This window comes from Trichomonas vaginalis, chromosome II (assembly GCF_026262505.1).
Source record: "Trichomonas vaginalis G3 chromosome II, whole genome shotgun sequence".
NCBI classification, from domain to species: Eukaryota; Parabasalia; order Trichomonadida; family Trichomonadidae; genus Trichomonas; species Trichomonas vaginalis.
This window is the reverse complement of record NC_067204.1, coordinates 17,083,454-17,107,451: the sequence shown is the minus strand read 5'-3', so window position 1 is coordinate 17,107,451 and position 23,998 is coordinate 17,083,454. Positions and strand designations below refer to the sequence as shown.

Genomic DNA, 23,998 nt, shown 5'->3' with positions numbered 1-23,998 from the left:
CATTTGTTTTGTTTTCCTTTCAACTTTTTGTGTTTGTTGTAAAGTTTAGAATATTTCGACTCTAAGTCAATGAGATGTTCTATAATGAACTGTTGGTCAGTGAAGTAAACTTTTCCATCTGTTGTCTCGAAAGCTCCTTCAGACTTCAATATTTTATTTGTGAGAGTCTGTTTCTTTTTGAGATACTAGCCGTTCCATTTCTATGAAAAGTGACTTTATAGTTGGGGTTTGTATTTCCAGACCTGGCACTTTCTATTATTGAATTTTTCTCTTCATCGGTAAGTTCTTTGACAGGTTTTGACAATGGTTCTGAACTTTTTGTTTGTGGTGTCAAATCTACCGTTTCAACTTCTTCGGTCATTTCATCTCAGTAAAAAATTTTAGTTTGGTTTGTTTTCAACTGGTTGTTTAGGTTTTTTAAGTCGGTCTAAAACTTCCTGAGGTATAGGAAGAACTTGACAAACACGTGGTGTAACTGCTGGAAGTCGACAAATCCATCTTGAACCCATTTGTCTCAATGCTGTATTGTTCATTTCATCTCAGTAAAAAACTTTACATTCCCCACGTTTGAGGGGTTGAGGTTGGTTATTGTTTACCCATTGTTGTGCATGGTTATATCCTCTGTTAAAGAATCTTTCACCTTGGTCCATATAGTGTCCTGCTTGGTTATAGTAGTCATTTGCTTTGTTATAATAGTTTCCTGCTTGTCTTCCTACATTGTCCATCCATCCTTGAACTTTTCCTCTTGTTTCAGGATTTGGAATAAGATTTGTTGCATCTCGTGCTACATCCCAACCTTTCTGTACAGTTTGTATAATAGGTTGTGCTTTCTCTTTAAGTATACCTAATGTACTCAAAATCTTCCTTCCAACTCCAAATACACCTCTGGCTATTGTTCCCACTGCGGGTAAAAATCTGGATGCAACTCCTGCTAATGCGCCAAATAAACCATTTCTTATAGGGTAAAAAATGACGAATTCAAACAAGGACCCGTATGTTTCTAAAGCAACAAAAAAGCACTCATGGTAAAAATCTTTAGTTCAACACCAAATGCTTGGTTTATGGATATCTTGGAAAACATTCCGAGGTATAGAGAAGATGGACCACCATACTGGCTAATATTTGTCGGTCAAAACACAAGATACTGTGAAGCCATACCATTATGGTCCAAAAATATTTTAGATGTGAAAACTGCTTTGACAATATTTGTTGACAAATACCATCCAACAAAACTGACATCTGACTGTGAAAGTTCTTTCAAATCAGACGATATTAAAAACTATCTGCGTTCAAAAAATGTAAACCAATATTTCATTGTCGACCAAAACCATTCTGCTCTTGGTGTCATTGACAGTTGTATAAAAATCTTAAGAGACTTAAATCAACCACAAGGTGGTGAAGCAAATGAAATGTCATATGACGACAAATATAGACACTTCTCCATGGCAAAGATGAGACAAGTTTTAAATATTTACAATAGCCGTAAAAAAAAGGTTTGGGAAACCACTCCCCCGAAGAAATGAAAAACAACCCTGACTTAGAGAAAGACTATATATTTAATAGTTTAGTCAAAAGAGACAAACAAGAAAGAATGCCAGGCTTCAAACTTAAGAAAGGTGACAAAGTAAAAATAGAAATACCCAAACGCGACCCATATGAAAATACTATTGACTATGACAACAATGGGAACTCGACAGGTACTCGCATTCGTGTTCGTAAAAATAGAAGAAAGTATACAAGAGAATATTATGAAGTTTTAGGCAAACATGGCAAAATGTACACACTGCAAGCAGAAGATAAAACTACTATTGTCAGACCTCGTTTCAAACTTGTCAAAGTTCAAGGTGGTATACTTTCAAAGACAGTTCCTAACAAATATAAGACAACTCCTGACGAATATGCTAAAGAAGTTGAAAATGACGACTAAGCATTTCTATACCATGCGTAAACTGTCATGTAAGGTGGCATGTAGTCTTTACTTTGTCCCGTTGTTTGCGTATACCCTGAAACGCGATGTATATGGTTTCCTCCTCCCTCAGTGTTACTCCAGTAACAATCTATAGCAAACTTAACGTTGTTTTTAACATCATATCCTTTACCTTTTGTCATTGATGACCAATCCCAATATCTATGACTATGCCAACCTGCGTTAGTTGTACTTAAATCTATGTAGTGACTGTGCGCAGGTAAATTTGCACCTGAAATCGTTTTACTTCCACCTGTTTCCTTTGAAGAGTTTGCACAATACAAAAACCTGTCGACTATTTGAGTCCAAGTTCCGAGACCAAGTACTACTTCTGGTCTGGTAGAGTTCATTGACGTATAAATAGAACCTATAGGATATAGTGTTTGAAGTATTTCTGTCTTTAACGTTTGAAGCTCTGTTTTGTCAGCTTTTTTATCATATAAATCTTGAGCAGTGAATTTAACTTTGTTTTCATCCTCCATGACATAGACATTTCTACATTTAATGTCTTTATCCGATGTTAAACCTTCTGGAAAGTTAGGAGGTTTAAAATATAATCCACCCCCACCAGTTTTTTCAATTGTTCCTAAAATACTTTCTATACCAACAGTTGAGAAGAAGTTATGTGTATGTCCAACGTCACTTTTACTGTTTAAGGTTTCTTGTAAGTTTGTAATATTTGCAATGGTATGTGTATGGTTCTTGTCAGCTTTGCCATCTAACTTTTCTTGTAAGTTTGTAATATTTGCAATGGTATGTGTATGGTTCTTATCCGCTTTAAGGTCTAAACATCCTGAAACCCACCCTGTATTGGCTTTACCTTCTAAAATCTTCGATGTCCGTTCATGGTACCATTCAACCCTTTTTATAATTTCATTGTCTTTTTCATCCACATATTCCTTATCTGCCTTCTTCACTAACCCACTAGCCAGATATGCTAACTCATCGTCAACATACTCTTTGTCAGCTTTCTTTTCAACATCCTCTTTTGTTGCATATGTTGCATCTGCTCTGTCATGTTCTTCTTGAACTTTTTCAATGACATACTCTTTGTCAGCTTTGTTGTCAATATCTGCTTTCAAAAGAAGTTCTTTTATAGGCTTCTCGTTTAAAGTTCCTTTTGTTGGATTTACACAAACAGTATGGTTCTTACTGTCTTGAAACAGAAACTCGTCTGTCAATGGGTTTATCGTCAGTTTTAAGTTTCCTTCTTTCAATGACTCAGATATCTTAGAATAGTTTGAAAAGTTTGTTGTGTTCTTATTTAGAGCTTGCAAAATGAGTTGTCGGTTGTGTTGTATTTCTCTCATAGACGCTGTTTCTTTCGACATTTTTATTCTAGATAAAATATGCTTTCAATAGAAAAAAAAATTCAAGAGTTGCTACAACTAAACCATTAGATGAACTTTTTACGAATGTCGGTCAAAAGTTTGAGACAGAGACCGTAAAGCATGAAGGCTATCGTTTTGACTACCCATTGAGATGGCTAAGAGACCCATCCGTCACAAAAGCTGTTGGCTTTCGTAGAATGAAGTTCATTTCAGAAGCCATACATGGTTTCCCATTTACGGTCGCTTTTGAAATTCGATACTATAACAAAGAAAAACATACGTATGAGAAATTTGAACAGGGAAAACTTTTACAAGTGAATTTGCTTGTAAACTTAGAAACAACTCTTCAAGCTTTTCAAGAAAAAATAAACGATATCTATCTCGAATATGCAAAACAGTACAACATTGACGAAGGAGAGTACCATCTCGATATTATATATGACAGGAAAAATGCAACTGTTAAAATCAATAGAATAGAAGACCTTGGAGAAGACGTTTATATTTCTACAAAATATAACAACTTGGCATGGTATAGATTTTTGAGGATGTTAAATCAGCCTGCAGAATATCCAGTACACCCGAACTTTTATGAAGTCGAAAACCCTAATGGAACATATGAAAATGTTTTCGACTCAGATGCTATTATCGTTCATGCTTCATTTTCTGGTGCACAAAACTCTTTTTTATGCTTGGCAAATGACTTTTACGAAAAACCTACAAAGTTATACGAACCACCAAGTGGAAGTATTTCAGACTTTCAAGTATGGTTTACTACAGATGGAAGAAAAAGAATAATTCCATTATACCATGCGTTTTACTTAGAACTTAGTTTCATATACAACTACTATCGAACGGTAAAAATATAATTTTTTAATACGGTTGAGGTGTTGGATTTGGTTGCCAACTAGACTGTGGTGCAGGTTCAGGCTGTTGTATAACAGGAGCTTGTTCTTCTGGTTCAGGGTCTTTAGGTATAATACCAACGAACTGACCTACTCTTTTACCAATATTTTTGACTCCGTTCCATACTCCCCTTCCTACGGTTTTTATTCCATTCCATATACCTCTTCCAACATTTCGAAAGAAGTTTCCTATTCTTCCAAAGAAACCCATTTTACTATATGTAAAAATCTAATGTCCACCTAGTCTCTTACGTTTCCTGTTGAGTTCCATAGCATTTTTTAACTGGAGCTCATACATTCTATTTCTCCTCTGGTAGAAAACATACTCTGGGTCAACTCCTGTGTTCGCGTCATCTGCATAAAGTTGTTTATATCCCACTTCAGGGTTTGTATAAAACTCTTTCCATCTCATATTTGCATACCATGGTGGCAAACCTAACGCAGCGTCATTTGACATGGCAGTTTGCATTTGTACATCTGTTGGCACTTGACCATAGTTTGCCATTGCAGTTTGTATTCTAACTTCATTTGGAATATTCTCTGGGTTTGGTTGTCCAGGTTGCTGTGCATTCGCTAAGTTCTGTGCGTCCATTTAATATTAGATAAAAATATCTCTTACGAGTACATATGCTGAACATTTGCAGGCATTGGTTCATCTTCATATTCTCTATATCTTTCTGCCACGTCAAATAAATAAATGACACAATGGAAAAAACCTAAAACAAGTAGTCCTATTTCAAACCACATTTACTTACTAATAAAATTTCTTTGTTATGACACTTTCTCCAGTTTATAGGACCTCTCTCATATTCTATCTTGTCATATCTAAACTCATAGTCATGTATGTCCTCTAACCATCTCATAACGGTTTCCAAACCACTTTTATCGGATGTAAAGTAAAAGCATGGATGGTTATGTAAAACGTCTAAAGTTTCTAAAGAGTCTCTCAAAGTCCAGTCTACTTGGTATTGAAAATCCCATGTGTTATAGAACGGCGGGTCCACTATAAAGAAAACATTTTCCTTGTCTTTATATTTTTCATACAAATCTGTCCAATGACATCTCACAAACTCTATACCCTCAATATATTTTTCTATGTCCTCTTTGAAAACATTTGTATAGTTAAGATATAAAACTTTTGACATAAGTGTTTCAATGTCATGAACTCTTATAGCACCACTATATAATAGTCTAGCAGATATACTATCCCAGTCTATATATTCTGCTTTTTTCAAAACCTCTCTCACAATATTTTTCTTATCTAATGGTATACGTTCCATCTTACCTATAGGTATCTTTTCTTTTAACTCTTTCAATATTTTGTTTGTGTCTGGAATATGTTTGAGACGGTCCATATAGTTGTCGAAGTCATTGCATATAATCTTTGAGTCTGGAAATATTATATGGCACAAATGGGATATATAGAAACTTCCACCGAACAAATCTACAAATGTTAGACCATTCGGTAGTTTCTTAAGTTCTCTCAATATAATATCTTTACATCTACTCTTATTTCCAAAGAACGGTAACGGTGGTTTTGTAAAATTCATTTATATATAATAATAAAAATGTTTTTTCCTGAAAAGTGACAGAAAAGTGACGAAACATGAAAACATATATATATTTTGTGAAAAGCTCCTGGAAGACCCATATATAAGAACTTCATTTATACTAAACATCATCAGGGCTAGAAGGCACGAAGTGCCTGGAAGCCCCAATACCTTTTTTTTTTTTTTTTTTTTTTTTTTTTTGCTTCACTTGTAGAAATTATTTTGAAATTAATTTTTTGTAATCGACAAGATACAATTTTGTTATGACCAAATGTTGTCACTACTAATTTAAATTCCATTTACAACAGCTACTTTATAAACATCCATCCAAAATTGAAGATTCCTAAAATTTCAAAATGGAAATATGCAATATGAATGATGAAATCATATCCAATAGTTATGAAATTCATCATACATAAGATAAAAGATAGAAAAATAAGCAAATATGAAAATTTAATGCATAATGATATGTGAATAACTGTAAAATTGCAAAACCACATCAGCATCAATTATTGGCATAAATATATATTCTTTTGATTGTATATGCATTTCTGTTTTGGAAATAACTTTCAGATTAAACTTGTTAAGCCCATTCATAGATAATTTGCACGAAAACAGTTCTGAACAACTTAGAAAATGGTCTTTGTCTAACTACCAGAAATAATTTATTGATAGAAATGTCTTTTAAAAAAGAAAATTTCATATTAGGCATCCGTAAAGGTTTTTGTTTGAATGTTGGGGGTTAAGGAGTGTAATAGTCAAGATATTAGATAACTAAGTGTATGAAGTTGTCATCTATGTTGATAACAGCGGAAAATTAAAAATAATTATTAAATCATAACTTTTTGTCTCATGAAAACCATTAAAAAAGTATAAAACTAAAGGTTTTTGCATGTGAACTATAGAAAGCTTTAGATTCATAAAAACTAGATTTTTTTTTGATATTTTGATTTTTGAGGTATACTTTTAAAAGTGGATTTAAAGCACTGATGAAAAAACATTAACTTCTGTCGTTATGATTATTGATTTAGACAATAATGATTTTAATCTTTGATTATCAAAACACTAAAGTCATCTTTTTAACATTTGCTTGGTAGCATTAACTCAAGTCTAAAGTACTATTTTATGTGGCACTCTTAGAATTTTTGTATTCATTGTACACGCTGAAATAGTACCATTAAAGATATGACGAACTTTACAAAAAACAGTTAGGATACTATAAATCTAACTGCCAATTTATACACTTTCGGCTAAGGAGAAACATAATAAATTTGACGCTTTTCTTAGCAAGGAAGCCATATTTTTGATTTGATATCATTTTTTAATACAAATTTATATGTGTTAATGCGGGGGTAAACGATAAGCGCAATTACTTTTAGCAAACATACTTTGAAAACCAATATGCTATAATTTTATATTATAATTTGAATAAAAATTGTAAATTGTTAGTTCTTGATGCAGCATTCAAAGATAATAACAAGATAGAACGATTTTCAAAAAGGAATGTTTGATTTTATCATTGAATTAAAATAAAATTCTAATAGTAATATATATGTCTGTGTTATAATGAAATTGATGGTATACGTTAGCACCAAATTACATATGCTAGTAAATACAAGCCACATAAATAACATTTTAGTATGTCTGCAACCTTTTTTTTTGAATCATGAGTAAGTAAGAATATTTTTGTAACAAAATGATATCATGTATCGAAAGAACATACTTTATTGTTGTATCCTCTACTTTTCCAAAGATTATTGTATCTCAAATCTTAATTCTTTAGATGGTAAACAAAAACATTCATGCAAGAGACATTCCAAGGAGCATATTACACTGTAGAATCTTGAAAAAGTTGGAACTAATTAATTCACTCCAGAGGAGCAATGTTGTATGCATTCAATTTTAAAATAAAAAAAAACTATATATTATCGAACTTAATACTTTGGGTTTTCATATCTATATACTTCTTCCAATGAACTAATTTCCAAACAAAGCTCTTGAAAAATCTTTAAATATAAGATGACTTTTGCTTATATTTTTTGATTTCTCGATAGCAATGCTAGGATATTACAATATTTCCATGTATTTTACTAGGTTGTAACTAGTTGGCATAAGAGTACATATATAGAATCGCTCCGACTATATAATATAATGTTTATTTAATATTACTGTTTATTTTACAGCTAAAGCTTAAACTTATAGTGTATTTATTTTTTAACTGTCTGAATAATGGCAGATTATTTTAATATTTAACATTGATATTGAAATATGAAATAATGCATTTTTCCTTTTTAGCTAGAACACTTGTTTGGGCAATATTTTTCTTTTTTAAACACCAAAATCACATATTTCTCTTATATATATCTATTTTTAAATTATTTTGTTGATATTTTGACAATTTGAGTTAAATATCGATTTAATTCTATTTTTATGGGTAAAATATATATGTATATATCATATTTCATTATTGGTTTGTTAATGCAATTCAATTCTTGGATCCTTGAGTTTTCATTTGAAAGTTCAACTACAAATAAACCTTTCACTGAATATAGGTACTAAAATTTCATTCTAGAATAGCCATTCTTATGGTTTTATCAATATAAAACAACATTATATTTTTATATATTCTACTTGCTAATTACTTTTCTAGTTTCAAGATAAAGTTACTTAATCTCCGATAAGATGCATGAGATGTGAATTGGAGATATCGAGCATGCATATTTCCGAATATACTACTATATTATGTACTATTGTGGAAAGAAATTAAACTTTGTAAACTGAATGAATTTCATATAATGGTTGTCTGGCAGCTATGATTTCTCTTTTCGTATTTATTTTTCCCGAAAATCATTCAAGAATTAGGGGGCATTAACAACAATGATAAAAATGGCATTTTTCTTAATTTTTTTTGGAAAAAAATACATTTCATATTTATTTGTTCTTAATATAAATTAATAATATTAATTTACCTTACAAATGAGTTATGTAAAGTATTCAAATTTTAACTACAATTTTTATGCAGTCGAGCAACAGCAGATGCGCTTTTGCTTGATTTTTATTATCACCAGTGCCGTCTATAGTAAATAGTTTATAAATAGAACAACTGCACTCTTAATTATCACCAAAATAAATCAAAGATTTTAAAAATTGATTGTAATTATAGTTAGATTAACCATCATCACTTGCAAACTGAACTAATTTACTACTTCTCCAATTAACACTCATGAACAATGTTTTTTTAAAAAAATATAATTTTTTATTCTAAATTTTACATTAACATGTCATTTATTATGATCTCATAAAACATATCCATATATTATAGTTACAGTAATATTAAAATTTCAAATTTTGAATTAATTTGGTTATATTATGACCATTAAGCCAAGATCCCAACTTCTCTATGCTATCTATGAATTTCAACTCTATATGTAACTAACACGTTATAAGTTTTGTTTATAAATATAAGGTGCATTTCAGTAAATTACTCTTTTATAATAGTTCTTTTATTACAGCTATAAAATCTATACTAAATCTATATGTTTTTATACTAAATTTATTAATTGTAATACTAATTTTAATTGTTGCTGATCATATGCTAAATTTTATATGAAATCCTTAATTAGAAACTTGAGTTGAATATATATTATATGAAACAATCGGTGTTTAAAAAAAATACAGCTTGATTTATATAGTAATTTATGCTTTACATGTATTTTATATAAATTTTTATTGAATTCAAATATTCAATAGTTTTTTATGCTAGATTAGTTGTATTTATTTAAATATATTATATTGGCAACCTTTCTTTACCCTGTCCTAATAAACGCATTTTGTAAAAAATATAGTGCATCAGTTTCGAACTAGCGTCCCCAGTACCCAATAGTAAGGGGTAATAATCATTCGACCATTTGCCACGTAAAGCATCGCCAGATTTTTTTGTATTTAATCACTCCCAAAACACTGTTTTGGCTTATTGGAAGCATATCAGACATAATCGCCATAATCAAAAAATCTATATACCCAATAAGTAATAAATTTGTCGATATAGATTTTCCATAAAATTAGTTTTTAGTCTGATCTTAAAATAAATTTAATTTTTTGTAAAAAAAATCACATTTAAAAGTACCTTTTTAGTAGCTCGAAATCCTGTTGGTGGATTTCGGGCGTACTTCAAAATTAGCTTTTCTTCTACATATGCAAGCTATATTTTAAATATGGGGCAAATCGGATCGGCGAAAGGAGTTTAGTTACCTTTTGAATCAGCGTATTAATTATTAATTACATGGCTTTTAATCACAAAACAGATACATAACAAGATTTACATAACATAAACAATAAAAATCGATAAATATACAAATAAAATATAAAAATCATCCCCAGTAATAAATTGGAGTCCTACGAGGTGATCTACATTTTTCTGGTTCTAATTGTCTTCTTGCAGGCATTGGCATCAAACCTGATAAATTTTTAGAATTATCTCTTAATAATTCATTAATTCTCTTCCGCCCTGCTACTTTTTCCACTATCTTTTCATCCTTAAACTTTGGGTTGAGCTTTTTGTGTACGGTTGATCGTTGTCTTTCCTCTCTTTTCATAAGACGAACAGTTTCAAGGAAATTTTTATCGATAAACGATTGCATGTCATTGGTTTGAATGTCACTCCTTTTCTGAAAAGAGATTCGTAGGTGTTCGTTATAATCATCTAATGGATGACTTCTTTGATATCTCTGGGGCATGGCCTTTCTAGGATTGCTTGTTGTTGGCTTTTTACTAGGTTCAGCAACGCTTGATCTTGCTGTATTAACATGTCTGACATGAATCATGTAAAGAATTTTTTTTATTTATATATTTCAATGAGATCTGTTATCAAATTCAATTATTTTACGATAGCATGTTTAAGTTTTGTATACCTATTTAAAATCTACCATTTCACGAAAGTTGGAAATATTATGTAAACTATTCAATCATCATAATTATTTTTTGCATTTATCATAGATTTTCCAACCAAGGAAACAAAAATGGCAATGAAAGATATTGTTATTTTTGAATGAATCAGGCCAATGTATTAGTTATAATGCACACAACCATTCAGATTCCAATTTCGAAATCAATTATTGCGTCTTGGAATATTTATCAGGTAAATTAACGAAAGAATTGACTGTACATGATGAATATCGTACTGTTTCTAGAATATTGATAAATATAATTACATTGTAATTAAATTTCGATTTTTAATTTTGATCATTCATCAGTTAAACATCATTATCCAGCTTATCTTAATCATGAAAATCGTAGGTGCAATATTAAATTTATGATTATCCTTATTGAAATATGAAATACGAAACCTCGAAAAATTGAGGGCGCCCTGCCCCCTTTATAAAAAGTAATCACTAACTAATATAGATTAACAATTTCATGAAAAAATGTGATTTTAAATGTCTGGCATGATTTGACATGTAAACTAAAAAACCGAAAAGAGTACACGCTACCATATATACAATATATATATGATGATATTCAACTTCTGCCATATAACTTTTAATCAATTATTGATATTGATTTCGATTATTTTGATTAAAAAATTAATAATCTAGATTCATTATTTTGACAGTAAAATACATATAACATTTATATCTAACAAAATAGTATAATTGAAAAATAAAACGGAAAAATATCTTCAAATATAACTAAGGTATCTTAATGAAATCTCGTTGGTGCAATTTCACCTTTATGCAATTTTGCTTTTGCGCATTTTTGTGAATTCTATGGTATTTCATTTGGTTGAGAAACTTCAATTTGGCTTGAAATTCCAGGATATTTTGAAATTTCATTACACACTGAATTGAAGTGGTCAACTAAGTATAAATACGGTTGGATTTGAGTCCAATTTTCACAAAACCAACATACTAAACCATCTTTTGAACGTGTTGCTGCTCTATCAATTTTAACATTTATAATTTTAGCTAGTTCTGATGCCAAAACTAGTGCATCTTTTTTCTTTTGGTAACTGGAATTGTCTATAAATTTTTTTATTGTAGAAAACATAGTCTTGCATTTTTCAATTCTTTACAATTCTTTAGTATGCTCTACTTCATGTCTAGGAGTGATTCTCTTTTTAGGAGGATCCCTTCTAATAACTGTATAAATGTGCTGTTCACTCATTAAAATGGATGTATTCAATTTATTTTTATTTTTCTATTGAAAATAAAATCATTTAAAATTAATACATTTACATCATTTAAATCATTTTTAATCTATAAGTTTGATCGACAAAAATTGACATCAATAATTGAATGACATTTCTCAAATTGGAAAAATTATGGATAAGGCTTTCTTGTTTTATTTCGCACATCCATATACCTAATTCTCCAAGCGAGGTAAATATAAAAACCAGTGATAATCATTTAAAATTAATCATCGTCTTATGATTTGGTGAAATTACAAAATATTATATATTTTCACTACACCAAGCTGAAAATCATTCGGTGTTAAGATTCAAAAAATTTGTTGTGATCTAAGATGATATATTTGACTTGAATTCGATGTTAGAAAGAAAATCTGATTCTGAATAAATTAATATAATAAACGAATAGGTTAACAAGTAGCTAATGCTTGGCTACAATACACTATTACATTATATAAAGTTAAAGTCTTTTTATGAACATAACATTAATAATTTTGGAAAAAAATCATTTAAAGGCAAAGAATATTAACACAACATGATTTTTGGTCATTCTTAAGTAAAATCAATATATTAAACAGTGTTACTTTAAACTTTCAAATCTGATTCATAAATGAATCATCATCACATGATTTAATTTTAGTGTCTTAGCTAATATCAGTTGGAGTTATTTGATAGTATGTGTTAGACAGTTTAGCAAAAGAAGTTGCTGGTGGAAAAATAAAAAAAGTGCCAATGGAGTCATTGAAAGTAAATTTTGTAGGAGATACTAACGTCGGAAAAACATCTATCATTCACTATTACCTGAACAAAGAGACACCCGTTACACCAACAGTTGGCGCTGATTATAATGAAGTTGTTTTAAATGGTGATGGAATTGATGTTCAACTTAAGCTATTTGATACGGCAGGACAAGAAAAGTACTCGGCCCTAATGCCATTGTACTTCAGAGATAAAGATATATTTATTGTTGTTTATGATTTAACATCACTTGAATCTCTCCAAAACGTCGAAAAATGGGTTTACAAAATACACGAACTATCCGGAGAAATACCTATTATTATCGTTGGAAATAAATCAGATTTAGAACCTCAAGTTCCTCAAGAACAAATTGAACAAATAATAATAAGAATAGATCCTCGAAAATCTTTTCTTACTTCAGCTGTTACAGGCTCAAACGTTAAAGAATTATTTGAATATCTTGCATTTTCAAGAGATATACAAAGAACTCCTGAAGATCCAAATCTCATTCCTCGAGAATCAAAGAAGAAATGTTGTTGACTTGGACTATTGTTATGTTACTCTTATAAAGCTTTCATTAAAATATTGAAAACGAATATCGATATTTTTCTTCTTATTTACGATAATATTTGATTAAGTCTGTGAATCATCAAATTCTTCTCGTCTGTTTTTGTTTCTTTTACCAAAAATTGTCAACAATTTTTTGAGATTCTCTTAATTCTTTTTATACATGCATATTAGATTATCAGAGGAATTAAAAATACTGATTTTTATATGATAGAAACACAAACAAAAATAATTTTTTTTATTCATTAGACTTCAAATTGGTCTTCAGCTCTATTCATTTGAATACTACGAAGCTTTGCTCTCACCTTCGAAACAATATTGCTTTGCTCAGTTATTTCAGATCCAATCATGGAACCAGTCAACTGGGAAGTATCCGCTTCTCTGGTTGCTTCATCAGCAATTTGGAGCTGGTCCCATTGCATTTTACGATATTTCGAAACAGTTCTGCACAGGCTTTCCGTTCTGTAAATAGTTTGATCGACTGTCATTGAAATATCCTGAGATCCTTTGGAAATATCATTTACTATATCTTTAAATGAGTTTTCTAATTTCAAATCGTTACTAGATTGCAATGTATTTATCAATTCTCGCAAATTCGAGCTTTTATTCTGTCCATAGAAGGCAATGTCATTATCTAAATCTCGCATCTGTTGTTGTCTATATATTGATTGCTTTTCTTCAAGCTGTCGAACTTTTTTATCAATTTCATCATTTTGAGCATCGATTTGATGACCATACTCTGTAAGATATACTTCATGCATCTGTAGTTTTCGTAATTGATCATTAAGATTGCTTTCTTGCTGAATAGATGTGTTTAATATTGGAGAAGTGGCTAAAGTAAGCTGATCTATCGCAGTTATCATATTATCATTAATACGATCATTTGAATCATCAATGTCGCTTGCATAAAATGGTGGAGGATTCTCAATTGTTTTCTCTCTCGAACGAATTAATCTTGATAAGTATTCAAACTGATCATTTATTTGTGAGTTGATTGTATTTTGAATGACTATATCTGGTATGATTTGAGTTTGGAATTCTTCTTGAATGATTGTCTTAACTTGGTTATTAAAATCAACCATAAACTTATTTGTAAAAGATTCAAGCGAAAGTGCGTTTTCTATTAAATAATTAAACTCATCGATTACTGAATTTGAAAGATCTTTAAGAGATGAATCCAAATAAGAGATAACGGATGATTCGATTTTGTTCTCTGTTGATTTTTTAGGCGAATTCTCTTTTGTATTAGCAATTACTTCACTATCTGTATCATCAAATGCGTCAAATGCACTCATTTTTGGAATTGGAGTCTTTGCACTCCTTTTTTTCATTAATTTCGGTGGTTTAGACTTTTTTTCTTCCGGTTTGATCTCATTCTCACTTGGAAGACTGACTTGTTCTAGTAAAAGATCTAAATCAGCATCTGAATCATCTTCTGTTTTCTTTTGCATAATAATTTGTCACTTTTTGATAATTTTATAAATTTGATTTTTGAACTTGTTCCATTTCTATATCATAGGATGCTCAGAAATCAATCACACTCTAAAATAACATAGAATGAGATAGTACCAAACTAATAAATGCAAGTGGTTGTCTAAACTTTAATCACTCAGAGATTTTGATTGTTTTGAATATTCAATAAATCTTGATGTTTTAGATTTTTTTGACAAGTAAACTTTACAAAAAGTCAACAACTTTACAATAAAAGATTTTGTAAATTTCACTGATGAATAAAAACTTAAGGGCATCATCAGCGAAAGATAACAAAAAAGCAAAGACAACGAAACCTAAAAAGTCTGTTGCATCGATCTACAAGCAAAAAATGGATGAAATATCGAATTTGTTGAATTCGTTATTTATCTCTCCGCAAGATTTAAAGCAGATCAACGAAATGTTCAGTAACATTGAAAACGAAGGTAACAATATTGACCCAAAGAACCCTAATAATGAAGATTCCCTTCAATTTCACATGCTGTGGAATAATTTTTTGGAAAATATCCAAGAATATTTCAATATTCCGCCACAAAAACGTTTGGAACATTTCATAAAATCATGTGCGAGACAGCTTTTCGAATTAATGAATTCACAAGACTTCGAAAAACTCAAACAAAATTCGTCAGTTACAAACTTCTATTCACTACTTGATTCTCTTGCCAACAAATACCAAGATGATATTGAACACACTCAGGATTTGCTTTATCAACTGCAAGCAACGCTTATTCAAATTAAATCTAGTTTTGAACGTTTTGAAACTAAAGATCAGTGCGGAGCAATCATTTCAAAAATGATACAAGCTACTGAAGAGATGGATATTAATGAAAAGAACGTAAAAGCAGTTTTACAAAAAATTAACGACTATACAAATTATTTCAATCAAACATTTCCATCTGAAGTTAACAAAGAAATCGAAGAAGAGGAAGAATCATCTTCTTCACCGTCTTCAACCTGGAATCAACCAAATGTTGACGTTCAAAAAGAAAATAAAATTGAACAAGAACGAAAACGATTATCTGATGAATTAAATGAGTCATTAGCCGAAGAGCAGCGTCTTAATACCATTCTCGACCAAATTAAAGCTGAAATTGCTGCAACAAGACTTTCATATTCAAAATTCCAGCTGAAAAAGGCAGATATGGACGTTATTAATGATCGTAATACAGCAAACAAAGAGCTTCAGACCCTTCAAAATGAAGTACAAGACTTACAAAACAAAATTAAAGATCTTGAAAGACAAAAGAGTGAAGCTATTAAGCGACAGAAGCTTGATGAAGATCAGCATAAGTATTTTGCTGCTGATGCTAGCATTTATAATGAAATACTCCGTAATTCTTTGAGATATATCAAACAATACGAATCCCAAGTTGATTTAAACAACAGAGACATATCTGCTATTATAAAAGAAATGAAATCAACAGCTTCTGGCGGAATTGAAGGCCAAACAGTTTCATTTTCAAATCGTCAGCTGACAGATTCACTCAAGGAGCAACAAGCAGTTCAAACAAAGCTGTTGGATGATAAAGACTTACTTATTCAGCAGCAAGAGGACTTCGATCTCAGTAAATTACTTGATGTCAGCTGTTCAAGTGTTTTCCAAGAAATAAACAATGTAAATGAAAAGATAGAAATAGTAAATAAGCATCAAGAAATGCTTAAAAACGAAAACAACGCATTGAGAGTTCGAAAACGGATTGAAGAAGAAAATATGGAAACAAGAGCTAAAAGACTCGAGGTCGAAATTAACAAATGGATGCAGAGGATTGATGAAATGAAGACGTATGAGATTGCTGACGTGCCAAAACCAGTTTTAACAACAGAAATTATTTATCGAAATGAATTTGATGAAATTCAGGATTATCTTGATGAAAGAAAAGAAGTACAGATGAAATATCATAAACTTAAGAGAAATGAAAACTCAGATCCAAATGAAATTACAAAACTTAAGAAGAGATACGGAGAATTAACAAATAAAATAGCTGATAGTGGTCACAAAGAAGTCTATGAGAACCTCATCCGCTTACAAACTGATCTGTCCTTGCTTAGAGACGCATACCGAGATGCATTGAAGGAAAGCATCGACAGAAGAGCATCATTCGTCAACATGTTCGCTGCTGTCGGTGATTTGGAGACAAACATTTGCATGGCATTAAGAGAAATCGAAAAAAGAGGTTTGAATTGCGACTTTGACGAAGAACTCACTGATTTCATCGCAGGAATGTTTGTTGATAAGCTAAGCAAAGCGGCCGAATTGAAGAAAGTCTATGATTGGCTCGATGAAAACTTTGATGATCCTTCTGTTAAACAAGAAACAAAGCTCATGGATAAGCTAAATGCAGCTCTCGATTTTGTCCACGGACCTGACTCATATTCTGATATATAAGTCATATCTTTCTGTTTGTTTGTAATTTAAGAATAAATATTATCCATTGTATACTTATGTCGTTTTTCTGTTGAAAGATCAGATTTCAAAATTAAAATTCCGTCATTGGCAACCTCGCTGATAGTTTAATCTATCTGTGATGTGCCATACATATTCACAGATATATTGGTCCCTATTGATTGATATTAAGGCCAGAAACTTTTCAAGAGAAAATGAGGCAACAATATACAAACCATTTTTAGGTGTTTGAAGTGAGCTAACTATGAGAAATCTAATGCAATATATGACATGGTTAAACGTCAATTTGAATATTTTTTTTTATTTTACTTTTCAAAAGGGTTCAAAAAAATTGAGAGAACTCAGAAAATAAAAATAACGTACACTTTACGATACAAAAATAATTGGATATTCTAAATCACTATATGATGAACCGTGAATTCACCATTTTTGAATGAAAATATTTTTATAACTTAAATTGAGCAACAACACTTCTGAACAATCTGACACTACCAAGGATGAATCGGCATCCATTCAAGCCGATGAACAGAATGTTAAAAGCTTTGATGAAATATTTTCAGCAAAGTTGGAGAATTACGTTAATGAGTTCGAACAGCACGGTAGAATGCCACCAAGTGATATGTATACAACTGTTTTGAGATTCATACAGCATAAAAATGTTGACTCGCTCGTGGAAGGAAACTATTTAGCAGCAGCGCGTTACGAGAATTTATTAAATAAATACTTGACTCGTAACAATGTAAATAATGCAAAGGCTAAGCAAGAAAATGATGAATATCTCCTAAATCTCGAAATAAATCAACTTAAATCAAAATTAGCAGATATTCAAACGGAATTTAAAAAGAAAATCGATCAGGAGAAGGACCACGACACAAAGACGATTGCGAATCTTAAACAAAAGCATGCATTTCAACTTAAAGAATTTGAAAAATTTTGGAATGAAGATGAAAATATTCGACCGTATGTTAAAAGCTCAGCAAGGCTAAATAATATGAGAGCCCAACTCAAAAATCTTACACTAACAAAAGACTTTGATAAAGCGGTAGAACTCGACAAAGAAATCAAATCCCTAGAAAAAATTGAGTCAGCACAAGCCCAAACAGTTCTAAATGGCATAATTGAGAAAAAGAAGGCAACTCTCCTGCAAGCACAGCAAGATGAATTAATCAGAGCAAGACAATTCTCGATTAAAGCTGTTGAAGAGATAAATGCGAAACATAATAAGATAATAGAACATATCATGGCTAGAATAACTAAGTTAAGACAAGATAAAGCTGATAATAGAGCAAAAGATCCGATGAGAGGGATTCATATCTCTACCGATGATTCATATTCACCTAGGTCTAAGAGTATAATGAATAATTATAAGCGAAATAGTGTCCCAAAAAGGCTTTCGTTAAAACCTTTGTGTCCTGCAATAATCGTTCCTTTTTCCAAGAGATCTCATTCCCGTATGAAATAAATATGTTTGTTTGTAGATTTTTATGCGCGTAACTTTAATTTTTTTCATTCATAATTCCTTTTGTTTGTGTAGAATTCAATCTAATAATGTCAATTATTACATTTGACCAAGACAATAATCAAAACAATACGAGATATTGGTAGATAGATTTTTATATCAAATGAAACAAACATTAGAATTTTTATGAAAATTTTTATTAAGATTATGATTGTAATGTAGAATTTATTATAGGTAACGGTTCAAGAGAAGGTAGACTTATCTTTTAATTGTGTATTATTCACGATTTCAATTTTTCTCGAATTCTAGCCTAGAATTGTAAATTTATTTTATTATATATATGTGCATTATATTATATGCTAATGGTCTTTTTCCTTGTTGTTTGGTTTCTTTCACACATTTCCAATTCGGTACTAAAATTTTTGAAAAAAGTTTTTTACACTTTTTGAATTCAAAAAAGGTGGTAAATTTTTACAAAAATCCCAAAAATTGAATCAGGTCATGAATCTGAATTTCGAATACATCGCTGCTCATATCAGTGATTATATTCAAAATGAAAACTTTTTTGATACATTCGAAATAGGAGATATCAAAACAATCATGAAATATTCACGTTTGACCGTGGATGAGTATGTTTCTCTTCTCAAACAGTCTTCATCAACGACCAATGCCACAAAATTATATATCTGTACACGAAAAGCAAATGTTACTATCCAAAATTTAGAGGAAGTCGTTTCAATTCTTAAATTCGTCAAAAAGTACATGAAATTCAATATATTTGATGGAATTATTGATATTATCAATCAAAATGACAAAGATTTGCGTGATTCTACAGAAGAAATCAATAAATTACGAACAGAATTAAAAAAATTACAAAATCAAATACATAATACTGCTAAAGAAACAACAGTTTCTCGAGTTAATGGAGATTACAACAATTCTAAAGATTTTTTAACCAAAATCTCTGAACTTAAAGAAACTAGTGATATTTATAGTGTTTATAACTTCCTTGAAGATATTTCTGTGAAAGGCAATCGAGAAATGATTACAAAGGCTTGTGAAGAAGGAATTTTGAAAAAGACAGACCGTAATGAAAAGAATGCACTTCATCTTGCAAGTGCAAAAGGAAATCTAAATCTTGTCAAATTCCAAATTGAATGTGGCTGTGATAAAGAAGCAAAAGATAAAAATGGATGGACACCACTCATTTATGCATCAGAAAATGGTCAACTTGAAGTTGTTAAATATCTTATCTCTGTTGGTGTTGATAAAGAAGCAAATTATAAAAATGGATGGACACCACTCATTTATGCATCAATTAAAGGTCAACTTGAAGTTGTTAAATATCTTATCTCTGTTGGAGCGGATAAAGAAGCAAAGAATAAACGTGGATATACTGCACTCTCAATTGCAAAAGGTAATGTAAGAGATTATTTATTATCTATTGGAGCCGAGTAATATGATATAATCTAATGGAATAATTATTAAAATTATCAATATTCTTATTTCCAAGCTCTTCTTCATATGAATATTGTTTGTTCTTCATTTCATTATGATTCAAATAAACAAATTTATTATTCATATTAATCAATAACAAAAGTATATCAAATGTCATTTTATCAATTGATAGTTCTTCTTCTATTAAGGTTTCACAAACAATTAAAATAAAAATAAAGAGTTGAAAAATAAATGGTAGTCTGTCATTTTCTGAAATAATGTTAGTTGAGGTTCACATTATTTAGATATGTCAATAAAAGTTAAAAATAATGATAAATATAACATTTATTCCAATTTTTGTCGAGTTTATGAAGCCTTAAGGATAACACATTGTCCCAAATACATTGGAACATTCATCAATTTCCTATATCGATAGTACAAATAACATATGCATTCAATGTTCATCCTGTTGTAGTGTCAGTCAAGGAAGCTCTATTACATGTAATTTCTCATCATTCAGAGAAAACAACAAAACAAGATGGAAATCATTTCAAATATTATTGTAAATAAATGAAGAACAACCAATTAGAGAGTTCTAATTTTTTATTGTTGGTTCTCAATTAATATTGATCATTGACTATTTCTAATTCAGATGCTAATTTAAAGTTATATATTTTAAAGTTTGATATATTATCAAAAATAATTATTCGTTGTTATTTAGTCCTTGGAACTAAAAAGTCTGAATATCCTTTTCCAAATTCATTCTTTGCTTCTTTATCTACATTTGGATGAGATAGCAACAACTCAACAATCATTATATGATTACGTTCAGCGGCAATGAGTAAAGGAGTCATTCGATCTTCGGAAATTTTATTTACATCAATTCCATCTATTCCTAGTAAGTATTTAACTGTATCATAACTACCGATACAAGCAGCGTGTGATAAAGGATCATTTGGAATTTTGATGCTTGCATTACATTTTTCAATCAAATATTTCACTGAATTTAAATTTCTTCCTTCAATTGCACAATTAAGTGTTGTGTAGTTAAAAATATCCGGAATATTTGGATTCGCTCCAAGTTCTGCTATATGTTCGAATATGGAACCTCCAGAAGCAGCAAAACAAGAAAAAATAGTTTGATTTTCAGCATCAATAAAGGTATCAATATTAACTCCTTTCTCACAACACATATCCAATCTGTCAACATCTTTATGCAAAGTCATTCCAGTCAAAATTTTGGAAAGGAAAAGATCGCAATTTTTCGTTGCTTCGATGAAATGAACAGTTGGGAACTGAACATCAAATGGGGAGCCATCTATTGGCATTTCTAACGCTTCCGACATCTCTAAATACGTAACAATGTTTCCAGATTCCATGCATATTTGTTTAATTTCGTCGATATTGTTTTCTCGATCAGATAGCCACCTGGCAATATCATATCTATAATTTACGATGGCATCTGATATACAGTTCTCTATTACTCCCCCGTTTTGCTCAACTAATCTTATCATTTCAGAAGATCCGCTTGAAACTGCGCAATGAATGGTCGATTCGTCAACTTTAATATTATTTCCGATTAGAAACCTGAAGCACTTGACTGCAGAAAGTAATGCCGAAACATTTAAAAAAGATCTCCTTTTAATTCCATCATAAATAAATTCAAAATTTAAATCAAAATTCGGTACGGCAGATAGTTCTATAAGAGCTTCAATATCATCATCCACTAGTATTTTCCAGAGGTTTTCGCTCTGGCCTGAGAGATTTCGAAATGAAATTGGCTGTATTATCTTTCTCGAACTTATTTCTATTAAAAATGACGAATTTTGGCACTCTATAGCAAAATCGTTAAGTAAACAATGATGTTTGTATTTAAGAGAATTTTGGATTATTGTTTTTTCATGATCATTCCATTGTTTTGCTAGCATTTCTTGTAATAAGGAAACATACAACTTCACGTATTTGGGCCGAATGCATCCGAAATATATTATATCTCGTATTAAACATCGCAAATCTAGTTTTTCATGATAAACATCAAAAAGTTCGTTCGCTGTTATGCTTAAATCTACATTTGGAGCATCGTCAATGATCTTTTGTGACGTAGCGAATTGTTGAAGTTTTTCGATGTCAAATTCAACGAATTCGTCACTCATAATATAATAAAATCCTCAATGTCAATAAAAAAGGATATGTTATTAATAGCAGATTTTTGATCATAATTAAAAAATGTGTTATTTTATTTGTAATTGATTAATATTATCATTGATATTGTTCATTGTGTATTTATTAACTTATTAACTATCAACTTAGTTTGTTTTTTACACGAACATAGGTATTGGCAAGATTCAGGGCAAATTCTAATTCAATTTGTTACATTATGCATTTTTTGAATTACTCAATATGTAACATTTCAAAGATCGCCTTCATATATATTGATCCAGATAAAAAAAATGAAATTCTTATTTATTCTAAATTAAAATCTAATAACTCTATCAATTGAACTAAGTCTATTGAAAACTTCGTTCTTCTTTTTCTTGAGTACTTCAATAGCTTCTCCAACCTTCATTTCATCCTTGATATACTTCAAAGCTGTGACAGTCAATTCTCCAACAGATTGAGCCTCTCTGATGCTTAAAATTCTTCTTGAAACAAGGTTTTGGATGTCAAACCTTTTTCTTCCATTTCCACTATCAACGGAATAGGTAATAAATGGAACATGTCCAAATGGAAATTCACCAGCAGATCCAAGAGAGACATGAATATCTGAAATAGGTCCTTTGCATTCAAAATTGCCAATCATAGAAAACATAGGAGGATCTCCCTTAAATGGAGGCAAATTTAAGTATCCATCTTTTGAGCACTTCAATGAGGAGAAGTATAATTTCTCCTTCATTTTCAAATCGAAATCTCTCCTGAATTTCAGCTTCATCTCTCCAACAGTCGAATTTTCGTTAACATCAGAGTAAACTGGAATTGAAACCATGAATTGTCCTTGTCTAACATCAAAACCTTTTTCACTATACGGTCTAGTACCAACAACTTCCCAAAGTCCTGCCTTGTTGAATTTTCCGTTCAAAGCATTTAATGCCAATGTTATTGCAGAGAAATAATTCTCAGATAGGCCATGAAGCTTGTTATCTTTCTTGTTGTAGCAGATAAATTCATCTTCATAAATATGTGATGTAATATTGTCACATGTAGCTCTACTTCCTTTATAGAGATTATCTTTTGACTGGAAATATGAAATATTAGCATCAGCATTAAAACCTGCCATTTTTCCTGGAGCCTTTTCCATTTCTTTTAGGAATGGATCAAAACTTGAATACGGAAGTTTAAGCTCTGGCAAATCAAGATTGTGACTCAATGATTTACAAATATCAACAATAGTTCCACCATCATAAAGGGCATGCGATCCTGATACAACAACACTATCATCACTGATAGCAATTGTTCCTAAATTTACATCAGGCATTTTGGCAAAATTATCATCAACAAAATAAGCTTGGTCACGTAATGAAGTAATACTTTTAGGAATTGTATAAATAGGAACATCTCTTTTCTTGAAAACGAATTCATCTCCTTCAGCGTGAGTGTGAAAAATGGCTAAAGAGTTAATTAATTTTTCTGCAACGAGATTTACACTTTTCTTATCCTTACACCTGAATGCCATTAGGATGTTAAAGTTAGGCTTTAGCCAAAGATTTTCATGGCTAATTATTTTGCGTCTCTGTATCATTGATTAATGAATAATGAAGTGACCATTAATTTTCTTAAAAAAAAGCATTGAATGTTGTGAATTCACACCATTTTATGTGCAAGCTATAATATGAATAAATAGGGTCAATAGCAACAATATTTAATAGTATTGTTTTTCAATTCATTCAAATAATTTTTTTTTCTGAACTGTGAATTCACACCAGCAGTTTTCAAATTCCATCAACCATTGGTCTGACAGCAAAAAATGACATC

The 23,998-nt window shown here is 30.7% G+C and overlaps 13 protein-coding genes and 1 pseudogene across 14 annotated transcripts, besides 1 other annotated feature; 6 read left to right on the top strand and 8 right to left on the bottom strand.

Moving 5' to 3' along the window:
* Positions 1-3,078: part of a mobile genetic element that runs on past the window's edge.
* Positions 381-533, bottom strand: TVAGG3_0559470 (uncharacterized protein; the record flags this gene model as incomplete). The annotated part of the gene is made up of 1 exon (XM_051238455.1): positions 381-533. One exon carries the CDS (start codon positions 531-533, stop codon positions 381-383), a length of 153 nt encoding a protein of 50 aa, XP_051096279.1.
* Positions 1,062-1,792, top strand: TVAGG3_0559460 (annotated as a pseudogene). Its single transcript has one exon. A coding segment is annotated over exon 1 (731 nt).
* On the bottom strand, positions 1,924-3,054 carry TVAGG3_0559450 (phage tail repeat-like family; the record flags this gene model as incomplete). The annotated part of the gene is made up of 1 exon (XM_001329032.2): positions 1,924-3,054. A coding segment is annotated over one exon (1,131 nt), but the record flags the coding sequence as incomplete, so codon positions are not given.
* Positions 3,079-3,494: 416 nt separating the features above from the next.
* Positions 3,495-4,163, top strand: TVAGG3_0559430 (uncharacterized protein; the record flags this gene model as incomplete). Its single annotated transcript, XM_051238454.1, has 1 exon — positions 3,495-4,163. The coding sequence occupies one exon, from the start codon at positions 3,495-3,497 to the stop codon at positions 4,161-4,163; it is 669 nt and encodes a 222-aa protein (XP_051096278.1).
* Positions 4,164-4,167: 4 nt separating this feature from the next.
* On the bottom strand, positions 4,168-4,410 carry TVAGG3_0559420 (serine threonine-protein phosphatase family; the record flags this gene model as incomplete). The annotated part of the gene is made up of 1 exon (XM_001302015.1): positions 4,168-4,410. One exon carries the CDS (start codon positions 4,408-4,410, stop codon positions 4,168-4,170), a length of 243 nt encoding a protein of 80 aa, XP_001302016.1.
* Positions 4,411-4,428: 18 nt separating this feature from the next.
* On the bottom strand, positions 4,429-4,791 carry TVAGG3_0559410 (uncharacterized protein; the record flags this gene model as incomplete). Its single annotated transcript, XM_001302014.1, has 1 exon — positions 4,429-4,791. One exon carries the CDS (start codon positions 4,789-4,791, stop codon positions 4,429-4,431), a length of 363 nt encoding a protein of 120 aa, XP_001302015.1.
* Positions 4,792-9,860: 5,069 nt separating this feature from the next.
* On the bottom strand, positions 9,861-11,917 carry TVAGG3_0559400 (uncharacterized protein; the record flags this gene model as incomplete). The annotated part of the gene is made up of 1 exon (XM_001302013.1): positions 10,120-10,572. The coding sequence occupies one exon, from the start codon at positions 10,570-10,572 to the stop codon at positions 10,120-10,122; it is 453 nt and encodes a 150-aa protein (XP_001302014.1).
* A 748-nt stretch (positions 11,918-12,665) lies between these two features.
* On the top strand, positions 12,666-13,255 carry TVAGG3_0559390 (retrograde vesicle-mediated transport, Golgi to ER; the record flags this gene model as incomplete). The annotated part of the gene is made up of 1 exon (XM_001302012.2): positions 12,666-13,211. One exon carries the CDS (start codon positions 12,666-12,668, stop codon positions 13,209-13,211), a length of 546 nt encoding a protein of 181 aa, XP_001302013.1.
* A 228-nt stretch (positions 13,256-13,483) lies between these two features.
* On the bottom strand, positions 13,484-14,689 carry TVAGG3_0559380 (uncharacterized protein; the record flags this gene model as incomplete). Its single annotated transcript, XM_001302011.1, has 1 exon — positions 13,484-14,689. One exon carries the CDS (start codon positions 14,687-14,689, stop codon positions 13,484-13,486), a length of 1,206 nt encoding a protein of 401 aa, XP_001302012.1.
* Positions 14,690-14,970: 281 nt separating this feature from the next.
* On the top strand, positions 14,971-17,146 carry TVAGG3_0559370 (uncharacterized protein; the record flags this gene model as incomplete). The annotated part of the gene is made up of 1 exon (XM_001302010.1): positions 15,871-17,115. One exon carries the CDS (start codon positions 15,871-15,873, stop codon positions 17,113-17,115), a length of 1,245 nt encoding a protein of 414 aa, XP_001302011.1.
* A 373-nt stretch (positions 17,147-17,519) lies between these two features.
* Positions 17,520-18,624, top strand: TVAGG3_0559360 (uncharacterized protein; the record flags this gene model as incomplete). Its single annotated transcript, XM_001302009.2, has 1 exon — positions 17,738-18,595. One exon carries the CDS (start codon positions 17,738-17,740, stop codon positions 18,593-18,595), a length of 858 nt encoding a protein of 285 aa, XP_001302010.1.
* A 442-nt stretch (positions 18,625-19,066) lies between these two features.
* Positions 19,067-20,102, top strand: TVAGG3_0559350 (spectrin binding; the record flags this gene model as incomplete). The annotated part of the gene is made up of 1 exon (XM_001302008.2): positions 19,094-20,050. The coding sequence occupies one exon, from the start codon at positions 19,094-19,096 to the stop codon at positions 20,048-20,050; it is 957 nt and encodes a 318-aa protein (XP_001302009.1).
* A 286-nt stretch (positions 20,103-20,388) lies between these two features.
* TVAGG3_0559340 (Ankyrin repeat family) lies at positions 20,389-22,182 on the bottom strand (the record flags this gene model as incomplete). The annotated part of the gene is made up of 1 exon (XM_001302007.1): positions 20,743-22,182. The coding sequence occupies one exon, from the start codon at positions 22,180-22,182 to the stop codon at positions 20,743-20,745; it is 1,440 nt and encodes a 479-aa protein (XP_001302008.1).
* Positions 22,183-22,471: 289 nt separating this feature from the next.
* Positions 22,472-23,875, bottom strand: TVAGG3_0559330 (uncharacterized protein; the record flags this gene model as incomplete). The annotated part of the gene is made up of 1 exon (XM_001302006.1): positions 22,503-23,699. The coding sequence occupies one exon, from the start codon at positions 23,697-23,699 to the stop codon at positions 22,503-22,505; it is 1,197 nt and encodes a 398-aa protein (XP_001302007.1).
* Between the last annotated feature and the right edge of the window lie 123 nt (positions 23,876-23,998).